Below are 20,951 nucleotides of genomic sequence, written 5' to 3'. Positions count from 1 at the left end.
GGATGAGTTCGTGACCTCAAGTCCCGCCGCCCCCTTGGACTGGCCTTCTGCGTGGTGGTGACAGGGTGACCGAGCAGCTAAACACCCTCACCTGCTTCGGGGCCCCCACAGGCGGGGCGGGCGCACCAGCTGCCACCCCCTTCCTGCGACACACCCAGCTGACGCAAGGTGATTGGGGGGGCGCAGGGTCGCAGTTAGGTGGACAGTTAGGCGGGCCCCTCCGCCGGACAGGGTGTGGCAGAGCAGAGGGCTGGGGGGCGCCAGGGGAGGGGTCGCTCACGCTCACTACAGCCTCCCTGGCAGGGGGGGGCCACACCTCCCCACAACGAGCTTGCTGCCCCCAACCCCCACATTTCATTCCACACAGTCCTGTTTTCTTTTTCCTTTGTATTAAAAAATGACAAGACACAATATCAAAAACACAAATGCCATCGGTAGAGGGTACAGCTGAGAACACCTGGGTCCCACCTGAGGGGCAGCACCAGGGACTCCATGGTCCACCAACCTCCCCCACCCTGAAGCAGCTAGGGGTTCGGACCGCTGGGTCCTGCTTGGGCCCTCCCTGTCCCCTTTAGGGAGGAGGTGGGAGAGAGGGCGGTCTCCCCCAGTGAGTGAGCGCAGCCCCAACCCGCAGGGACCGGACTCGGAGACCACTTGAGCAGCGCGTCAGCATCCTCATCCAGCGGAAGGAAGGGCTCCTCACCAGAGCTGGGAGATGAGGCTTCTCTGGGCTGGGCTGACGACTCTCCCCTCCTCTGTACCCCCCAGAAGCTGGAGGCAGCCCCTGGATCCTGGGCTGCTGATGGGGGTCCCGCCCCCTCAGAGGGAGAAGCTGGGGCAGTTTCCTATTGGTCGGTCCAGCCAGAGTTCTGAGAGGTGGAACACGGGAGGAGGAAGCTTCTCATGCACTGCCGCAGGGGGCCCCCAAACGTGGTCTAGCTGGTGCCATTTTCTGTGGCAGGTAAGGCTGGACTGGATGAGCTCCCACCTTGTTCCTCCTCCTCCATGGCCAGGTCCTGAGAGCTGGAGACCCTGGCGCCAGCTCCAGCCTGGGCCTCTTCTCCGCCCTCACCCTCCCCACCCCCACCCGCACCCTCGCCTCCGCCCTCCTCCATAGGCTCCAGTCCCAGTCCATCCAGTTCGGAGAAGAGGGGGTCATCGACCTGGCGAGGGTCTTGGGTGCTACTGCCGCAATCCACACAGGCCTTGGAGGGAGAAAGGGCATGAGTCGGGCAAGGTGCTCCCTGCTGACTTGCCACCCCTGTCCCCCAGCCGAGGAGTACTTCCCAAAGTGTCCTCCCAAAGAAACACTCGCCCACACAGATGCACGCCGGCCAACGAGATAGGAAAGTGTACTGTACCCGGTACCTAGACCCACTAGGAGACAGTCGCAAAGTCGCTCGGCCTAGGATTGGCCCAGACAATAACGACTTGTGTGGTTAAACACTATCCAACCCAGCAGCAAACAGTGCAATGAACCTCCTTCAGCATTAACCACCCAAGGACAAGGAGGGGATCGGCCCCAGCCTTCACCTTCCCTTCTCCCCCCTGGCCCAGACGGCCTCTTACCATCACATCGAGGGCCCGAGGCAGCTGACCCTTCCGGACCCAGGAGTGCACGGCCCCCAGCTCCCTGCGCTGGTCCTCTGAGAACCGAGGCTGCTGCTTCTGCATGGCCCGGAGCCGCTCCCGGTCCTGCTTCAGCACAGAGGCCACGTCCCTGCCCGGGGAAGGGGTTCCGATGGCAGAGGCTGGGAGCGGGAGCCAGGGCCAGAGCCCAGGAGGCTGCCGTTCTCCCCACCCAGGGTCTCCTGCTCCTCTTTTCAACTGGGGCTTTGGGGGTTGAGACTTCTGAGTCCACGAAAGCTTATTCCCGCCCCCGGAACTGACGTTGGCCTCCCGGGGGCAGGGGAGAGGGTGGGCAGGGCAGGGCAGAGCCAGCCGGGAAAAGAAAACCCCAAGTTCCTGGGGAAATGCAGGCGGACCAGCACTGCTCCGGCGGGGGCGGGGGGCGGGGGGGGGGCGCCGCTCTGAGCCTCCTCACCTGGACGGCACCTGGTAGGTCATCATGACATGCTGGTCAGCGTTGGCCATGAGCAGCCAGATGGGATCCTGGAGCACGTACTTAATGACCTGGTCCCCGGGCTCAGCCCTGGCCTGGGCAGCCCCGGCTTCGGCCTCAGAAGAGTCGATGCTGCCGAAGTATTTGCTCGTGTGGCTGCTCTGACTACTGCCTGTGAAGCGGGGGGGGGCGGTGGGGGGTGCCCAGCCACCAGAGTCAGGCCGGTGCCCCCACCCCAGGGCCTCCCAAGCCCTCCCTCAAGGCTACGTCTGCAGCCTAGGGGCCCAGAGTGCTCAGAGAAGGGGGCACCTGACCTGCCAACACCCCTGTCCCTGTCCTGCCCTGGGGTGGAGGTGTTTGGGGGGTGGGGGGGGGGCACTCACGTGTGATGCTGGCCGAGGTGCTGCCTCCCTCGTGGGAGCCGGAGCCAGAGCCCGAGCCCAGGCCGGAGCCCAGGGAGCCGGAGGCGGCGGAGCCCGTGCCGGAGCGGGAGTCCTGCAGCAGGAGCTCCAGCAGGTCACTGGAGCCCGACAGCGCGTCCTGGTTGGAGGACTCGGTCACCTCGGCGGCCTGCCGGAGGGGGCAGGGAGGGGAACAGGACCAGATTAAGGGATCTGACGCCCAGGCCTCCTGCTACTACTTCCAGTGGCTGGGGGGGACACACCCAACCCCAGGGCTCTCTGTCCCCGCTCCAGGACAGCGCGGGCCGGGAGCAGAGAGGAGACAGCTGCGGAAGACAGGGGCACGACACCGGGCCCTTTCTAGGAGGCTGATGCGCTCTCAGAAGTTACGGGGATGTCCTCGCCGCCTGTCAGACAGACGGGACGGTCCCCACTCCACGGAGGAGGCGGCGGGTTTCTGCCTCGTTCAGAAATTCAGCTGGGGTCTCCCACCCTGTGCCACCATCTGCTGCACCCAGATGGGCTGGGGACAGGGAGGGGCCCGAGGAGGAAGAGGAGTGGGGGAAGGGGGCTGTGTGGGGCCTGGTAAGAGGATGCGGTGGTTGGCGGGGGTCGGTGCTCACCAGTCTGGCCTCTGGCTCAGTGGCCTCCTCGCAGGAGGGCGGGGGCCCAGCACTATTCCCAGGGCCCCCTGCAACAGCGCCCCCTTCACCACGCGGGGGCTCCTCGAGCTGTAGTAGATTGAGCTGGAGCGGGGAGCTGCAGCGGGAGTTGAACAGCGGAGAGTCCGGCCGGCGAGGAGGGCTGGGGGGCGGCGGGGGCAGGGATGGAGAAGGGGAGTGGGAGGCGGGGGTGGGAGGCCCTTCGGCCGGGCTCTGGGCTACCCCATAGGGATAGCTGGACGGGGTGGGGAACAGGTAGTTAGGGAGCACCAAGGCTACCATGGGCGTCACCAGCGGGGCAGGGAAAGCTGCAGGGGGCCCAGCTGTGGGGGCAGAGGGGAGAGGCTGGGGGCCTCCTCGTGTGGAGAACACTGGGAGAGGGTAGGACTGGACCATAGCTGGGAAGGGAGTAGTGGCTGGTGGGGGGGGCCAGGGGGCCGAAGGTGACCCAGGCGGTGGGTGGGAGCCACAACAGGGCGCTTCGGCCCGGGGGGTCTGGTGGTGGCGGGAGCGCTTGGCTTTGGAGCGGCAGTGGTGTCGGCGAACGTGGGGTGCAGGGCCGTGGTGGCAGCCTGTGGGGAGAGACCCGGGTTAGTGAGGGCCTCGATCTGGGGGTGAGCGTCCCTGCCCCCCCAACCCTGCCACTCTGAGCCAGAAGAGGGCAGGGGAAGGCCCCGGAGAGAGCTCGGCCTCTGGGCTCCCCAGATCAAGAGGGGTCTCTGGGGAGGAGAGGGGACCTGCAGGGAAGAATCACAGGAGGCAGGGCCATGGGGGGTTTATTGCAAAAGGAGCCAGAATGGGAAAAAGTTACAAGTGGGGCGGAGCTGGGGGCGCACGGAAGGCAGAGGCCCGGTGGTCAATGGGAGGAAGCAGGGTGGGTCCGTGGACGCGGGGGCAGGCGGCTCCGGTCCCTCCGCCAAACTCCCACAGCAACGCCAGCCTGGGCGCTCCTCCTGCCAGTCGAGGCCGCGCTCGGCCTAGCTCGAGCGATGAGGTGGGTGGGAGAGCCCAGTCCTGAGTCCTGCGTCCGCCTGCAGGGAGCCTCTCTCAGGCACCTGGAGGGCTGACACCCTGCCCCCGAAGCCCCCCCGGCCCCGGCAGGACCTGGCCCGGCTCACCAGGCCCCTGTCTGGCCAGGAGTCTACACGGGTCTCTTAAACGGCGACACCTCGGTTGGAAGCGGCCGAACTTGTGCCCCTGCCCCAAGCTGGGCTCCAAGCAGCTTCCCTGGAGCAGAGCGCCTCCGCCTGCCTGTCTCAGTGCCAGTCCCCAGGCTGCCCTCCTCTGGCTGCCGCCCGGAACCCCCACCCAGTGTGAGGAGGCTAGCCAGGGGCCTGTCCCTACACACGTCCCTGGTCGGGGAGACCACCCCAGTCTGGGTCCCTGGAGCAGGAACCTTTCCCTCAAGACCCCTCTGCGCCACCACCCCCCACCCCGACAGTCTGGTCCTGGACTGGGCAGACGACAAGGCTTAGGGACGTCCCGGGTGGCTACCTCGCTCGCCAGGGGCCAGGGGGGCCGGGGAGGAGCCATCGAGCGTCCGCAGTCGGCTGAGGTCTCGGAAGCGGCTGAGGAAGGCCTGCTCCTCCTTCTGTGTGTGCAGGGACAGTACGGCCTTGGTCAGGCCCACCGGGCGGTAGGCGTCTGGGGCGGGGTCGGGGGCTACCGTGGGGCTGGGGGCTGGGCTGGGGGCTGGGCATGGAGCCAGGCCAGGCAGGTCCTCCATCATGATGATGTCTGAGAAAGGAGACACAGGGGGAAAAGGTCATTGGAATCACCTCGGGGATCCCCACAGCCACCCTGCACCCTCCCCCTCCAGCAGCCCAGCCAACCCCTGGCCTCTGCCCCACGGCCAAGCCCGGGCCCGGGGTGCATTCCTGACCTCCCCGCTGAGCACCGGTTCTGGACCCTCTTCTCCGTGCAAAGCAGTCCCCCGGGTGAGAAAGGACACTGAGTCCCCTCCAGTGACAGCACCCTAGGATGACGCCCTAGGACTCTCCTCGGAAGAGAACCTCACCCCTCACTCTCCCCTCATGCATGCTCCAGGATGAAGCCCAAAGCCCTTTCGGGGGTTTTCAACAGTCCTAGCCCTCAGACACTCTGGGGTCGGTGCCTCGGGCTTGAGCCCCACACCCTCGGCAAACCGACACGAGACTGGGAAAGAACAAGGCAGCGAAGGCTGGCAGCGACAGACAGAAAGAGGCAGCAGCCCCGAGCTAGGCTGGGGGCCTCCTTCTCTCCGTGAGGGACCAGATGGGGAAGGAACAGGCAGGTAGGAGGGCGCTCCGGCCGAGCCCCCAAGTGGAACCCTGTCTCCACGCCCATACCCGACTCCGGGGGCTTCTTGTCTCCCACATGGACGATGGTGGAGCTGAAGCTACACTGGCTGGTGACAGACACCACGCTCTCCGCCTTATTGGCCAGGGCGAGCGGGCTCAGGGCGCCTCCTACCACGGGCTCCTTCTGCGGGCCGGCCCCCTCCCGGGACAGCACAGTCGGAGTTGGATCTGCGCAGAGAGACGGTGCCGGTTACGACCAGGAGGCCCTTGGAGGAAATGGGGCCGGGGGACTGACAGGAGGGGGAAGCTGCAAATCTGAAGGCTGGGAGGGGGCCAGGGCAGAGTAAGGCGGGGGCCCCCGAAGGCAGAAGTGCAGAGACACGGGGCCAGCGGGCCTGGACGGGGCAGCCGGGGCAGGACGCGTGCCAGGTCTCCACCTTTCTTGGCCCCCAGAGGGACTGGCCCCGTCCTCTGCTTGTCGTCGTCGGAGGCTGAGGAGGCGGTGCAGGACGACGAGGAGGCACACTTCCGCTTGGTCGTGCTGGGGATGTTGCAGCTCTCCAGGTACCTGGCAGGGGACCAGACCACATGAGGGCAAAGCCTGGGCTGGGGGGGGGGGCGAGGGAGGGTGGGTGGGGGGCAGGGCCCAAGCGGGAGCAGGTCCCAGGCGGCCTTACCGGAGGATGCTGTCCAGGCAGTTGATCTGCTGGTAGGAACAAGTGGACGCATCTTTCCTCTCGGCCTCCTCAGGGGTCAAGGCGAGTGGGGCCTGGAGGGGAGCAGGGACCATTTCCAGCTCCGGGTCTGGCGACTGGCAGGAAAGGGTCTTGGCCTTGAATGTGCCTGTAGCTGGACCAAAGAGAGAAAAGGGAGAGACGAGCTCCCCTGGGTTGGGGCGAAAGTCAGGGGACCCCCAGGTCTCAGTCCTCACCCACACCCTCACCCACTGACCAGGGAGGCGGGGCCGGGCAGGAGGCCGAGCGCGGGACTCAATGAAAAGCTGCTGTCCCTGGTGCTTCACCAGGTGCACGTCCTTACAGATCTGCTGGAACGTCACCTGCGGGACAAAGCAGGCCAGCGCTGGGGGCGTGCGGCCAGTGTCGGGGCAGAGCACAGAGCACCGAGAGGTACCAGCGGGCAGGTGTGGATGCCCGGTAAGAGCGGGAGGGGAAGGAAAAGGCAGAGGAATGGGGCTCAGCCCCTCCGGACCTGCCCACCCTAACTCTGGCAGCACCCGGGGGACACCCGGCAGGGTGGGGGGGAGTGGAACACGGACACTCACTGGCGCAGGAGGCCCAGGTCCCTCGGCGTCACCCCCGTTGCTGTCACTGGAGGAGCCAGGGCTGAGGAGAGGGCCCGGGGAAGCGACGGGGCCCACTCCACAGAGCCCCGTGGGACTGGGGCTGTGCACGGGCTGAGGCGGGAGGAGGAAGGGTTAGAGGTCTCAGCCCTGCTCCCCACCCCGGCCTCACCGCCACGCCCCTCCCCTCCACAGTCACCTGTAACAGCAGCCGGTGGATCTGGTCCGAGAGCTCCTGGATGTCTGAGTCCAGAGACAGAGCCGGGCTGGGGGCCGGCGGCGTGAACACGTCCTCATTCAGGGGTGCCCTGCAGGGTGGGTGATGGGAAGCTGAGACCTGCCCCCGGCCCGCACAGACCCCACCCACAAAGCCAGCTCTGGGCCAGGGCCCACTTACGTGCGTACTTTGTGGCGGCCCAAAACAAAGGCCACCTTGCGGCTCCAGGGATGCACGAAGCCCGCCCAGCTGGTGTCCATGGTGACATACTCTCCATTCCGGGCGCAGAAGCGGATCGGGGAGTGGTCAAAGGGCTGGCCGGCCAACTGCAAGACTGAAGGAGTGTGGGCAATGAGGGGAGGGTCAGCAGGAGGGAGATAAGGGCAAAGCAGAGGGCCACTCCCTGGAGATCCGAGGGACTGAGGCCCCGAGAGATAGAACCACGAGAAGCCTGCAGACGGCCGAGAAGGCAGAGTGGGAAAAAAGAGACTCACTCTTCTTGTGGATGGCCAGCATGAGGGGTCGGTCCTCAGGATGTAAGAACAGGAGCACGGGGGCCCCCAGGAGGTCCTGGGGGAGGTAGCCCAGCAGCGGGGCGGCCCTGAAAGGGGGAGGGGCATCAGAGAGGCCGTGGCCTTGGCCCCGGCCATCCCACTTTCCTCCAGGTCCTGAGCTCACCTTTCGTCCACATCCTGGAAGAGGCAGCTGGGTGTGTGCCGAGTGGTGAAGATCCTCTTGTCTGGGGGGATCCGGGGAGCTGAGGCACAAGGAGAGTGGCCATTGGGTTTTCCCCAGAATGGTCCAGCTTCTCTGGGCTCTGGGCTGCCTCGAGCCCAAGCTGGCTGGTAATCCTCCCCACGGCTCTGCCCAGGGCCATCTAGTCTGAGAACTGAAGCAGTTTCCTTATCCCAATCCTAGCTCAGGGTGCTTATCCAATGCTCCCTCTAAAAACAGGGTCAAACCCTCATCCTTTTTTTCTTTTGAGGATTTTATTTACTTGTAGGGCAGAAAGCACAAATAGTGGGCGCAGGAGAGGGGAAGCAGGCTCCCTGTGAGCAAGGAGCCCCATGTGGGCTCCATCCCAGGACCCTGGGATCATGACCTGAGCCGAAGGCAGACGCTTAATGGACTGAGCCACGCAGGTGCCCCTCAAACCTTCATCCTCACCTGCCCTCTCAGTTCCAAAATTCCCAAAGCTGAGATACGCCTCCCAGACTCACGTCCTGCCTCTCCCAGAGCCTAGAGAAGTCATCCTTCCTCCTTCCCTCCTACCAGGCCAGGCCCGTGGCGTACACACCTTCGTAACCGGAGTGGATGCGCTCTGCGATGAGCAGGCAGCACGGCTGTGCTGGGGCCCCATCGGACACCCGGATCTTGGTCACATAGGGCGTGAGGCGGAATGGCTGGTACCGAGGCCCTGAGTCCCGGTCAGGACCTCCTCTAGCAAGAGACAGAAAGAAGCATTAGTGACTCAGTAGAGAGCCCCCCACCCTTCACTTCAAGGTCACGACCCACACACCAAAGCAGAAGGTGGGAGGGGGGCGGCTCCCACCTCCCCCACCCACCTGATGCGGCAGAAGACAGACTTCTCTTGGGTGAAGTCTTTGGCGCCTGAACCTGGAACAGACCAGAAAAGCACTAAGAAGAGCTCCCCCACCTCACCCGGGGCCAAGAAGAACGCAGCGAGGAGAAGCTCGGGTCCCTTGTCCCTCCCCGGCCAGCACTCCGGGACCTCACCTGCCGAGGTCCCAGCACCCCAGGTGGGCAGGCGAGACGGGGCCGTGGAGCCATAGAAGACGCCTACATCCTGGGGAGCCAGCAGCTCCGAGAAGCGGGCCCCCCGGAACACGTCCCGTTTACAGCGCAGCAAGACCCCCGCCTGCTCCGAAATGTAGACGATGCGGCCTGTCAGGAAGGAGACCGCCACGGAGAAGGTGTCCTAGGCAGGGAAGCGGAGACAAAAGTCGATTTAGGAGCCGCGCTCATGGGGGGTGGGGGTGCCCAGGCTGGGGAGGCGCGGCGGCAGCGGACCTGATTGCGCAGCGTGTACTCGGATGTGATGTGCTCCAGCTCCTCCAGCGTGTAGGTGGACATGTCCAGGGCACAGGGCTCGCCCTCCTCCAGGCCCCACTGCCGGTAGTACTCCTGGTTGGCTGCAGGGTGAAGGCCGTGCGGGAGTTCATGAGCGGACCGCCCGCTCCCAGCCGCAGCCCAGGGCCTGCCGCGCCGTCCCCAGAAGCGCCACTCACCCTGCACCTGCTTCACACAGGCCAGAGCGTACTGGAGCGTGGCCAGCGTCCCAGAGCGGCCCTTGCCCCGGCGCTCGGGGGGCAGCCGAAGCTTGAGCTCCCGCAGAGCCGTCATGAGTTCCTTCTGGGTCCTCGCCCGGGCTGACTGTTCGCTGCTGCAGGGTCCACGGGGAGGGAGCGGAGAGAGCCATGAGCCCCAGATGGTGGCCTAGGCACCCCCCCACCACCATGGCCAGGCTTCTCCTCTGACCCTCAACCCCACGAACCTGCAGCCACTGGTAGACGGGTTGTCCTGCTCGGAGCTGGCACTCAGGAGGCTGTAGGCAATGGAACTGCTGGGCGGGGACGGACTCTGAGAGTTCGTGCTGGGGAAGAAGCAACAGGCCCAAGGTGAGAAAGTGGCCGAAAGCACGGGCCTGTCGTCTAGCTCAGCCCGCTCCTAAGATGACTCCGGGACCCGGCAACACACACCCATACACACCTCTTGCTGCTCTCAGTGGTCTCCAGCAGGGCCGAGTCCTTGCCGTTGCCAGACGAGGAGCTGTGTGAGCTCCGCTGAGATGCCCCCCGGGACTCGGGCCCATTGGATTCATTACCGCTGGAGCCATTGCTGTTGGCATCTGTGTCATCGGCCAAGCTGGGACCAGGGCAAGACCGGTGCTGCGGAGGCCCAGGGGATGGGGCCCCGCCCGGGCAAAAGGATTCCCCCGGCCCGGGGTCCCCTCCCCCATCAGCCCCTTCTAGGGGGCCACTCATGTCTGGGCCATGGGGAGGGCAGGAGAAAAACACGGAAGGTGGAGAGGCCACCACGAGCGCACGAGGGGGCCCGCCGGCCTGGCTGCGGGAGTGAGGGAGATCCAAGCCTCTGCGGATTGAGAAGTTCGATCACGAGCAGCACCTGGACAGGCAGATCAGAGGAGGAGGACTTGGAGAAAGATGCGCTGTTAACTTCACAGCACCTGCCGCCTTCACTCAGACCTCCCCTGTCTGACCCCACACCCCTCAGACCCAGGCTTCGGACGGGGAGCCTGGGCAAGTTCTGTCTCCTATCCCGGTAGAGGGACTGCGGGCAGGAAGGGGCCTCTCCCGGGCCTTCCTCCATGTCCCCTGCCAGCGTGGCCGGGGAAAACTGGACTGAGTAGTCGACCAGAACCCAAGTCCGGACGCTTCCCGTCCCCAAATTCCCATCGGGCCCCCTCTCCGCCGGGGACTGCGGGTTGCAAGGCCTCGGAGCGGGGGGCATGCCTGTCGCCGCCTATATTTAGGCCGTCGGGCTAATTTTATCCGGGGGCGGTGCCACCCCCGCTGCACATGCGCGCGGACATGCGCGGCCCCACCACGCGCTTCCGCCGCCGCCGCGGTCGCCAGGGAAACCGACGTCAGCAGCTGAGCTCAGCGGTTGCTGGAGGGACCACAGGAGGCCGGGAGGGGCGACCCCTCCCCCATTTCCCGACGGAGCCGGGAATCGACCCACTCCCACACGGGCGGGCGCGGCCGCGGGTCGCCCACCTCTAATACACTCTCAGGCCCCGGAGGGCCCGGAGACCACATGAAGAAGGGCCGCCCATCGGGTTTCCAGGGGCTGGCCTTGCTCCCCAGGGTGTAACACAACCGCCACCGCCCTCCGCGCAAAAGCTCCCCAACCTGGCGGTCGCCTGGATCCCAGTCATTCTGGTCAAGACGACACAGCCTGTCCTTCTCCGGCCCCGGCACCCTCTCCCGACTCCCAAGTGCCAAGCCGGCACCTGCCATTGTCAGGGACTCGGGAATCCTCTCTCCTCCGTCCTCTACTTTTCTCAATCCCACCCCGCCCCCATCCGAAGCGGACACACTCAGCTGCGAGCAAGGGACACACGACCGGCGGCGCAGAGTTCTTCCCCTGCTCCTCGTCCAACCACACCCCCAACCCCCGGAGCATTTTCTGAGCGCCAGTAGAAAAAGGAAGGCTGTGGCCAACAGCAGGAACTAGCGCCGGGAACGGGATGTTCCAGTCTGAACCAGGCTTACATCACGGCCGGCGCGGGGCCAGGGATTAGAGGGGGGAGTGCGGGGAGCGCGGAAAGCACGGAGGGGTCCTGGGGTCGGGGCAAAACCAGGGACCCCCGAGGGACACGAAAGGAGGCGGGGACATGTCTGCCGAGGGTCGGGCGTGGGGCCGGGGTAGCTGCGAGGAGAGGTCCGGGCCGGAGGTAAGGTAAGCGGATCAGGAGTGCGGACAGCCGCTGCAGGGCTTCGAGCAACATCTCTGTTCTCTACGGCCGAGAGGGGGTGGACAGCGGCAAAGGAGGCGGATTACCCGTGTGCCGTCCGAGCGCCAGGGCCGAAAGCAGCGCCTCGGGCTGGAAGTCCGACTTGGAGCGGGAGACCGGTCCCCGGGTGGCCCTGGAGATGCCTACCTGGTCGCGCGAGCGCCCTCCGGTCGCCTGCCCGCCGCGGTTGCAACGCTCAGCAGAGTGGAAGCTTCGCGGGGCCAGGAGGCGGGTTGCATAATGCCAGACACTGCCCCTCATTGGCCTCCTGCCGGCGGAGCCGCAGGCCCCGCCCCCGATTGGCTGGGGATCCCGTCCTGGCGCCTGATTGGCTACTGGCCCCTACTGAGGTCAGGGCTGTGTCACACACACGGGCGCACGTGGACCTGGGTGCTGGCGCTGGGCTGAAGGGCCCCAGACACCACCACGCAGCCAGCGGGCGCAGGACAGTTGCACAGTGGATAATGGGAGGGCGGGGAGGGGCGATAAGCTGCCATTCTTCGGGGAAAATGTATGGCCACGGTTGGTGCTTAAGAGAGGTCTACTTCCTGGACCGTCCGGCCCTACAGAACAGGACACCTTGGCCTTGCCGGAGGTGGGGGAGAAGAATGCAGACCCTTGGGGGGTGGGCCAGGCTGGATGAGATGGCTGGTCCCTGGGAGGAAGGGGGCACACAGAAACCCAGCCTGGCTTCTCCTGGGATCCTCTTCCCAGCCCTGTCATTACAATAACGCCATTTTATCCAGCCCCTTCCTCTGACACTTCAAACCCTGTGGACAGCCAGGAGGATGGCAACTGAGGGTCCCCGCGTGACAGGGGGAGGAGTGCAGGGGAGGAAACAAACAACAGAAGCGGCAGCCAGGGCCAGAAAGGGCTGTAAAGGGAAACAATGCCAGGTGCTTCTGTACCCAATCAGAGAAAAGGTCTCCGGGAAGCCTACGTGGTGACTAGCGCTGCTGCGCTCCTGAAGATGCAGCCGCCCACAGTTAGGGGCGCCCCAAAAGTGGGGGCCCGGAAGCCAGGGCTACAGGGGGAACAAAGGGGGTGGCTGAGGGAAGAGATCGACTGGGACCCTGGCGAGACACAGATCCGGTGGCAAGAGCGTCATATCCCCAGCCCTGGGATGAGAGAGAGCGGAGGACCTCGTCTGTCACCTCACTGCATTCCCCAGTCCCCAGGACAGAGCCTGACACACCGTGGGAGATCAATACGTACGGTGATTGTAGTTAAGGAGAGATCAGGGAGGGGAAGGAGCCTCAGCAATGGAGAAGGTGCTGGAAACTATGCTTTTTATAAAGGGGAGGGGAGCAGAACACTGAGTCCTAATTTGGGGAAATCCGGTGCCAGGCTGAGCTGGGGGGTGGGGGACTGCAGCGACACAGACCCCTCCATCCAAGACCGCTGTGAGTAGTTCCTCTCAGGGCTCCCCGTTAACGTGGCCAGCGCAGAGGCCCCCAAGCTGACATAATCAGCTGTGCGTACACTCCCTCCCTGTCACGTGGCCTAAGCTTTCCTAAACAACGGTGTTCCCCGCGGAGGGGCGGGGGGGGGGGGGGGGCTCTGTGGAAAAAAGCTGGGGCACAGGGATGTCATAAAATAACCCGGAAAAAAACAAACAAACAAACAACAAAGCAAGAAAACACAGGAAACAAAGGATTCAGGAGCCTGGATTCTCAGTCTCGTCTCTTTGGAAATGTCCCCCCAACTCAATAGACGGTGGCCCGGTCCCTTGTCTCAATTTTCAGACCACTCTCCTCCAGAAACGGGGCTTTTCTTCCTCCCCCAGTTCTCCTCTGGGGTCTAGGTGCGATCTCCGCTGACAAGGGCAGTCCGTGCTCTCCCACTCCCACCCAGGTCTGTGTTTTGCACAGGCAAAGGGGTCGAGCGCTCCTGCGGCCCCCACCTGCGCTCAAGGCCCCCGGCTGTCCTGCCTCACAGTCCCCACAGTAACCAGGCCCTGCTGCCGTCAATGGAGGCGAGGGGGCGGGAGGGAGCGGTGACGTCAAAGCGGAGGAAGAGGGCGGAGCAAGGCAGCCGGGGAATGTGGGACAGGGAGGCTGGAGAGGCAGCGGTTTGGGAGGCGGCCAGCCCGAGAGGGCGGCGGCCAGCGCACTTGGGAACATCGTGTACTCTTGGCTGGTGGCCCAGGACATGCACCCAGCCTGGGCGCCTCCCCCAGCCAAAGACAGCCGTCCTGTCCCAAAGCCAGGGATTCCTGGAGAGAGGATTAGGAGGAAGGGGTCCCCCGCCTCCGCCCCTGAGCCAGGCTCTCTTCTCCAGACTCACATCCTCCCTCCCCTCGGTTTGTTCCTGCTCCTGGCACTGGCTTCCCCCGTCTCCGAAACTATACACATCTGCTGGCCCAGTCCCAAAGAGCTGGGGGCGGGGACGCTGGAGGCCCAGGTTCTGCGAGAGAACACGCACCTTTGCTCCTTCCCAGAGGCCCCCTCGGAGCTGGAATCTCTTGTTCCTATGGCAGCACAGAGAGGGAGGAGGGGCAGGGAGAAGAATGGGTGTGGGATGAGGAAATCGAACTGGGACAGAGCAGGCGGCCCTGCCGGGGGCCTGGATCCTGGGAGCCGGATGAAAGGGTGGAATGAGGGTTTGGACTGGTGCCTCACAACCAGAAGGCCCGGGAAGAGGGAAAAGAGAGAGTCACCGAAACTTGCAGAAAAGCTTGAGAATGTGAAAATAGTTCCCAGCCACAGCATTTCTGTCACTGTTGTTTTGAGATCCTATAGCCACTTATTTTTTTTAAGCTAAAAGCAAAACAAAAAATATTAAACTATGACCCAGGTATTGCGATAAGCACCACATATATATTATTTAATCCCCAGAACAGGTCTGGGAGATGGTATTACCCCTGTTCCGCAGAACCAAGGCTCAGAAGTTACTAAATTTGCTTCACAAGGTGTTCTCGGCTCTTAAAGAGTGGAGCCCAGGGCTCAGATCTGAGATCTCATCGTGGCTTGTCATTCTGGCATCTTACCCTTTGGGCACCTGTGCCGTGATTCCCAGCACTGGGGATCGCCAAATAAACAACCAATTCTAAGTTTGGTGCCAGGAACACAGATCCATCCTCTCCCTGGGCCTGGTCTCAGACACCCAGTCTGCACTCCCCACATCTACCCCAGTCATCTCAGTCCGTACACGCTCACAAAGTCCTTGAGATCAACCCAGCAGCACCAGCCCCAGGGATTTCCTAGGGGTCCCACCTGCTCATTCTCCCACCACACCCAGGTTACTTTGCCACAGGGCAGGGTGTTTGCACAAAGACCAGAGCTCTACCAAGAGGTTGGTGCCTCCTGGCGTCCAGGGGCTCAGGAAGACACGAGCACAGAGAGTCCACACAACCCTCTGGTCTCTCTCAGAACAGAGTCTACTCCACCTTTACTCCCAAGGATGGGTCCGAGGCTCAACCCCTTCCCTTTACACCCGAAAAAGACATCCAGAGCCGTGATGCCACTGGCTCAGGGTCACACACATCATATCACCACGCTTTCTGGAATCGCCAGGTCAACCCTTTGTACCCTCCCACCTGCCCTGTCAGGGCCTCCTCCCAGCCTCAGAACGCCTGAATCTTCTAAGTGTTTAAGGAGCCTACCCAACCTACACACTTCTAAGTGTGTAAGGAACCTACACATTTATTGGAGAGCCAGCACTGGAACGTCCCCCACCCACTCTCAGGGACCCCGTCCCCACACCGCCCCGGGAACAGGGGTCTCAGCTTCCGAGCCCCACCCTCCCAGGACCCCCTGGGCCAGTCAGGGGGTGGGAGTCCAGGCACCTAGGGCAGCAAGGAATCTGTCAGATGTCGCAGACTCCCGCCCTCGTCCCTCCTGGTTCCATTCCCCACGACCCTCCGAGCTCCCACCGCGGCGATCTTGTATTCGCATGATCCCCCCGCCCCACTCCATTAACACCGCCCGGGACAGGACACACCACTCGGGAGAAGAGCACACGGGTCTCCGATGGTCTCCGCCCACCCACGAGCACTCACCCCCGCGCGCACGCACAGGCCACAGCTTCTTCCCAGCGGGACAGCAGCTCCGGGACCAGCTCCTCCTGGCCCGCCCACCCGCCGCGCGGCCACGCCCCTCAAGCTTATTGGCCCGGGGGCCCCGACCCATGCCCTGCGCCTCGTGCGGCCGCCCCGCCCCCGCCCCGCCGCCATTGGCGCCGGAGACCGCCGTCTTCTTCTCATTGGTCAGTCTGTCTACCCGCAGTGACAGCTCCACGTGCGAGAGGGACCGCCCCGGCGCGTTGATTGGGAGTCTGGGCGAAAGTCACGCCTCCATCCACTTTTGGAGATTCTTATTGGCTGTGGCACCGGCCTCCGACCTGCCCGGATCCGGGACGTAAATGCCAGCCAGCCCTCCAAAGTTCCTCATAGGCTGGTAGGTCTCGGAGCTGTAGAGGACACGTGCCGGCGGCCTCACGCGGCAGCTTGTTTACCTGGAAGCTGGGGATTTTCCTTGACGACACTCTTTTACCAGAGACTGCGGAGTCTACGCAGGCGCAGCGAGTGTGACCCGCACGCAGGCGCAGTTGTGAGCGGCGGTGGCGTTGGTCCGGGGAGCTTTGTGCCGAGACCCGGGTGAACTGTCCTGGGCGTGACCAGAGCGCCCCCACCCCGCCCGCGCTGAGTCTCCGGCCCTTGGTCCCTAAAGCCCCGCGAAGCTGGAAGGGGCCGGCCCAACGGTGGAGCGGCCTTCCGATCTCAGCGCCGCGCGATGATGATGATGATGGCGATCTCGGGTCCTTCTCTGGACCAAGCCCGGAGGCCGTCTCACTACAGCTCCGCCCCACAGAGGACTCTGGGCTCCAGAGGTTACATAATCTGTCTGGATTAACACTCCAGTCCGTGTGGGGCCAAGATTTAAACCCAGGCCCCTGACACGATAAAGGGCGGGCCCGAGGGCGTTGGCGAACCCTCGGTAGATGAAGGAGCCCCGCGAGCAGCGGAGCGAGCCCTCGGTAAATGGGGGCGTTATTATGAGGATGGCGTGCCTAACTGCGAGAATCACCTGGGCCCCTTTTGTAGAATCATCCCCGGCCGTTGGGAAACACCAAGTAGGCTGCCCTCACGCCGCAGCCCGGGAAGTCGGGGTTCCAGAGTCATCCAGCACTCCGCCCGCCGCTGCAGCCACTGGGGTCGGGGTGCTAGGGGGCTACGGGAGTTCAGCGCGGGGTCTAGAGTCACCAGTCCCACAACAGGGTGCAGGGCTAGCAGGCCAGCCTATGGCCGGCCGGCTGTCCCTGAACCCATTTGCTCTATTTATTAACCCCTTCGGGATGCTGGCACTGTGAGAGGAACCTTGGGGAAAAGACGTCTCTAGGAAGTCGGCCATCTACTTCAGTCTAGGAGTAAAAGACCATGGGAGCGATTGCAGAGAATCTGGGAATTAAATCAAGGACTGGAGAGGGATCCAACAAAGACAGGAGCTTGCCTCCCGGCCCAAGCCCCAGGGTTCACCAGGCTGACACAGGGATCAAGAATGGTTCCTCGCATCAGCGCCTGGCGCCCACGCGTGGCCACTTTGGGAATCACATTTTGCTCTGCCCAAGGTCAGGCCCTCCAGCAAAGCTCAGTCAATTCCAAATTATCTTCTCAACTTTCCTGGTTCACCTGCAGAGCCTACACCCTTCCCACCGGTTAAGAAAAGGTCTTAGAACACACACAGGCTGGTTACTCATTACACATTTATTGTACATTTTCACAATCTGGATGCGTCACAGAATTGGGGGCATGGGGGGAGGGAAGGGGGGGCAGGGGACACTGGGATAATATGGGGGGTCTAGAACACAGCACCCCCACCCCCAGCATCTCTCCCTACCCTTTCACACCACAGCTTAGATCTCCCTGCTCCCCCTCCACACAGAAACCTTGAGTGTGGGGGGAAGAGTGAGTTTGGGGGGGTCCCCTCCAGCAGGTTAAGGGACTGGACCCTCAGACCCCTAAAATTGTGCCATTGAAAAAGACATTAGACCCTTCCTCTATCACTTCACCTAAGGAGGAGACAACTCCCTGGGCTCAACTGCCCTGGAGAGGGGCAAGAATCCCCATCTTCCAGCAAGTCCCATACACACATTGGCAGTGACTAGTACCCCACCCTGAATTCAGGGGGGCAGTCAGCAGAGCTGGGCAGTGATGGGAGCGACACCCCCCCCCCCAAACTGGGGAGGGGAGTTTCGATCCAAACCCCAGCAAGGGTAGGGCCAGATTTCAGGCAGGAATTGGGGGGATTCTCTGCCCTGCCCCACTCCTCCCCAAGGCAGTGATGACCCCCCACACACTGGCAGCCAGCTCTCCCAAAAGAGTCAGATTGTGGCCCACCCCCAAACTCTCCTGGTGGGAGGAGGAGGAGGCAGATCAGGTGGATGGGAGGGAGGGAGACCCCATGGGAATGTCGGTTGAGTGCCCCACACGAAAACTGGGGAGCAGGAATGTGGGGAGAGACTCCAAGTGGCAAACTATTGGTCCATCATGACACACTGAACTCCAAGACACTTACACACCAGCTGGGGGGAGGGGGAGGAGGGGACAAAAGGTCTGGAAAATGGGAGTAGGGAGGCAAACCAGACTAGAGGGGCTAGGAGGGGGTGATTCTGGGGGCCAGAAGGGCCTGGCTCTCCAAAATCCCAGGCTCCCACCACCTGCAAGTAATGTCATGCAAATGAAAGACTGATACAAGGACCATGGGGACTAACTCCTCAGTAAAAAAGAAGAAACATGGGTGGAAAGAATAAAGGACGATGGAACGAAAGAGGAGCAACCAAAAGGGAGGTCAGTATGTAAATGAATGCTAATTAACATGCTGGAAGCTCCCAGAAGACCTTGGGATTCTTAGGACCAAGTGGGGCCAGTCTCAGGGCCTCCCAAAGACGCAAAGAAGATGCACCCCGGGGAGTCCTGGACAGTTGCTTTTTGTTTTTTGTTTTGTTTTGTTTTTTTTTTGTTTTGTAGGGAGCGGAGGTACAGGGAAGGCCAGGGGGAGAGGAAGGGATCAGCTAAATCCAGGGGAAGAAGGAGAGGAAGAGGAACTATTGCATAGCAGATGCAAATGGAGGGATTCAGAGCTGGTCAGGAAGAGAGGGAAGGGGAAAGAGGAGAAGAGATGGGAACCTCAGGGCGGGGAGTTAAGGACAACCGGAAAAATCTTCTAGTAATAAAACTACAAACAGACCAAATATATATAATATTATATATGTATAAATAACAGCTGGCTATTTACAGGGGGGGGGCACACACACAGGGACACACACACATGGATCCAGGGGAGGGGGGCTGGAAGATATGGCTGAGAGGTGGAGGAGCGGCTGGGGATGGGGGGGGAGGTGGGAGAGGCCCTTCTCTGGGCAGGGCGGGCTCCTCAGGGGTTTAAGAGCTGAAGTAAACTGTAGAGAGGGAAAGAGAAGGAAGAAGGTGGGTGGGGGGAGAAAGAGAGAGAAAGCAGTGTGTCAGGCTGGCCCTGCTCCCAGCCTCCCCACCCCCCAGCCCTCTCAGCCTTAGGTTCTCCATCTGGAAAGCAAAGGGGCTGGACTGGTAGGTTCCACGGTCTCTACAACTCCACGGTATGGCCTTGGAGCCACAGACTTCTCATCCTCTAGGCTCTCCGGGCCCACAAGTTCTCAAACAGTAGGGTGTTGGCTTCCTAACCATGTCTCAAGCCCCTGGCCCTTGCCTGCTCTCCCACTCCCCAATTCCAGGGTTCCCAGACTAGGTTTAGGCCCAAAAAGGATCCTCAAGGGAGCAGTAGGGATCCACCAGCTTTGCTGTTTCCAAAAACCTTAACAGAAATTGCCTAGAACCAGGCAAAGTGCAAGCTAAACAGCAGCAAGATTTGGGGCTCTAGATGAATCAGAGCTGCACTGGCAGCTCTATATGCTTTTTGCTGAGTAGTAAAAACTAGGTTAATGACCTTCAAAACCTAGAAGGGGAAACCTCTCCAGAGGAAGGGTCCTAGCCACTCCTGCCCTACTCACCGATGATGATGATGAGGATGATGGCGCAAATCACTCCCAAGATGATCATCATCTGGGGGCGAGAGGGGGAGGGGGTCAGTGACCCAGACGGCGACACTCCCAGTCACCCCTCAGTTTTCACACCAGCCCTCCTACGCGCCCCCACCCTTACCTTGAGGTTTTTCCACCAGTATTTGCGCTTGAGCTTGGCTGCACTGGTTTCAAACTGGGAGGCCCCTGCCTGGAGTGCATCTGCACGGTCGTCCAGCTCTGACAGCTTCTGGTCCCGCTCCAGGACCTTGTCCACGTTCACCCTCATGATGTCCACCACCTGGAGGAGGGGCCCACGAGGCAGGGGGTGTGCCAAGGCCGCCGCAATGAGGGCACTCCTCAACCATGCACCCACAGACGGAACATGCACCCCGATGCTGCCAGGCTAACATGCCAAGGACACACAGAGAACATGCCTAGCACACCTGGGGACATGCAAGGAGCACACATCAGGGGCATGCTGATAGCCAAGCATCTCGGATGTCAGAGCAGCACCCTCTATGTACTGAGCCTCAAGCAGCCTGTCCATCACCAGACCACACCTGCCGGGACTGAACCGCCCCAGGCAATCAAGGCTGACGAACACCCCAGAGCCGCTCCGAATGCAAGCTTAACAGGGAAGGGGCAGGGTATGTCTTTGTCCCCAAACTCATAAACTCATCACCTCCAACCCACGGTGGGGCCCCCCACCGGTTTGCCAACCCTCAGGGTCCTTCCCACTTCCTCGGACAACCCCCCCCACCACGCACTCACCTCATCCACCTGGGCCTGGGTCTGCTGCAGTCTCCTGTTACTGGTGAGGTTTGGAGGGGGCGCAGGGGGGCCCCCCTCCCCAGCCGGGGCGGCAGGGGGGGCGGTGGCAGCGGTAGCCGACCTGAGGGGCAGGGACGGATTAAGACCCAAGGCCTGGAGCCACCGACCCCGCGGTCAGGGCTCCGCCCATCCTCCTGTCCATCCATCCGTCCCTCCCTTTCTCCTTCGCCCGAGGAAAGCCACCCGATGGGAGCCCTGGACTCCGTCCGGCCCCGCCGCCGCTTCGCTGCGTGACCTTGAGTCAGGCCCCCTCCCCCCCGGGCCTCAGTTTCCCCGCCTGTCAAATAAGGGCGACCTCAAAGACAAGGTCCGGGGTCGACCCGAAATGATAGGCGGCGGCGGGGCCAGGGGCGGGCGGACGCGGGGCTCGCTCCCTCCCGCGGCCACCGCCCGCGCGGCCAGCCCGGGGACGCGGCTCTCTCCAGCTGCCCGCGCGCAGTCACGGGCGCCGGCCTGGCCTCGGGGCGCCGGCCGAACCCCCGCCGCTCCCCGGACCGGCTCCCGAGGGCGGCAGCCGGTGCAGGCAAGCCGGTGCGGGCGCGGGCGGCCGACTCACATGGCGGGGGCGGCGGGCGGGCGACTCGGCAGCTGCGGCGGCGGCGGCGGCAGCAACGGCGGCGGCGGCTCGCGTTAGCTCCGACTGGCGCTGGCTACCCGGGACGGGAAGATGGCGGCCGCACGTCACCCACATCCGGGCACTGCG

At 63.0% G+C, this 20,951-nt stretch overlaps 2 protein-coding genes across 8 annotated transcripts; both read right to left on the bottom strand.

Annotated features, from left to right (window-relative positions):
- Positions 1 to 695: 695 nt before the first annotated feature.
- Positions 696 to 16,168, bottom strand: PER1 (period circadian regulator 1). 7 transcript variants are annotated; one of them, XM_045984660.1, is made up of 24 exons: positions 15,875 to 16,168; positions 9,652 to 10,068; positions 9,437 to 9,535; positions 9,171 to 9,325; positions 8,953 to 9,074; positions 8,659 to 8,860; positions 8,487 to 8,538; positions 8,219 to 8,361; positions 7,600 to 7,678; positions 7,416 to 7,522; positions 7,102 to 7,255; positions 6,904 to 7,012; positions 6,687 to 6,818; positions 6,356 to 6,461; positions 6,082 to 6,253; positions 5,842 to 5,972; positions 5,453 to 5,632; positions 4,620 to 4,862; positions 3,962 to 4,156; positions 3,087 to 3,697; positions 2,446 to 2,632; positions 2,045 to 2,234; positions 1,570 to 1,720; positions 696 to 1,205 (listed from the first exon to the last, which is right to left on the bottom strand). In XM_045984660.1, exons 2-24 carry the CDS (start codon positions 9,924 to 9,926, stop codon positions 936 to 938), a joined length of 4,065 nt encoding a protein of 1,354 aa, XP_045840616.1. In that variant the 5' UTR covers positions 9,927 to 10,068; positions 15,875 to 16,168; the 3' UTR covers positions 696 to 935. The 7 variants fall into 7 exon arrangements, with proteins under 7 accessions (XP_045840616.1, XP_045840618.1, XP_045840613.1 ...); XM_045984662.1 differs by lacking the exon at positions 15,875 to 16,168 and adding an exon at positions 15,420 to 15,576 and having other exon boundaries at positions 2,446 to 2,629; XM_045984657.1 differs by lacking the exon at positions 15,875 to 16,168 and adding an exon at positions 15,420 to 15,574.
- A 936-nt stretch (positions 16,169 to 17,104) lies between these two features.
- VAMP2 (vesicle associated membrane protein 2) lies at positions 17,105 to 20,951 on the bottom strand. Its single transcript, XM_045986496.1, has 5 exons — positions 20,805 to 20,951; positions 20,189 to 20,309; positions 19,557 to 19,715; positions 19,406 to 19,457; positions 17,105 to 18,817 (listed from the first exon to the last, which is right to left on the bottom strand). Coding segments are annotated over exons 1-5 (351 nt in total). The 5' UTR covers positions 20,807 to 20,951; the 3' UTR covers positions 17,105 to 18,800.

Source organism: Meles meles, chromosome 18 (assembly GCF_922984935.1).
Source record: "Meles meles chromosome 18, mMelMel3.1 paternal haplotype, whole genome shotgun sequence".
Classification (NCBI taxonomy): Eukaryota; Metazoa; Chordata; class Mammalia; order Carnivora; family Mustelidae; genus Meles; species Meles meles.
Note: the sequence above shows the minus strand (reverse complement) of the source record. Positions and strands in the feature narration are given on the sequence as shown.

Coding starts and splice junctions, on each gene's coding strand:
- VAMP2 (XM_045986496.1), bottom strand. Junction 19,716..20,188: donor CCCAGGCCCAGGTGGATGAG/GTGAGTGCGTGG, acceptor CCCCTCCTCCAG/GTGGTGGACATCATGAGGGT. Junction 19,458..19,556: donor ACTGGTGGAAAAACCTCAAG/GTAAGGGTGGGG, acceptor TCTCGCCCCCAG/ATGATGATCATCTTGGGAGT.
- PER1 (XM_045984660.1), bottom strand. CDS start 9,926: ATGAGTGGCCCCCTAGAAGGGGCTGATGGGGGAGGGGACCCCGGGCCG. Junction 7,679..8,218: donor CATCCACTCCGGTTACGAAG/GTGTGTACGCCA, acceptor CTTGTGCCTCAG/CTCCCCGGATCCCCCCAGAC. Junction 4,863..5,452: donor CAAGAAGCCCCCGGAGTCGG/GTATGGGCGTGG, acceptor CTCCTTTCTCAG/ACATCATCATGATGGAGGAC.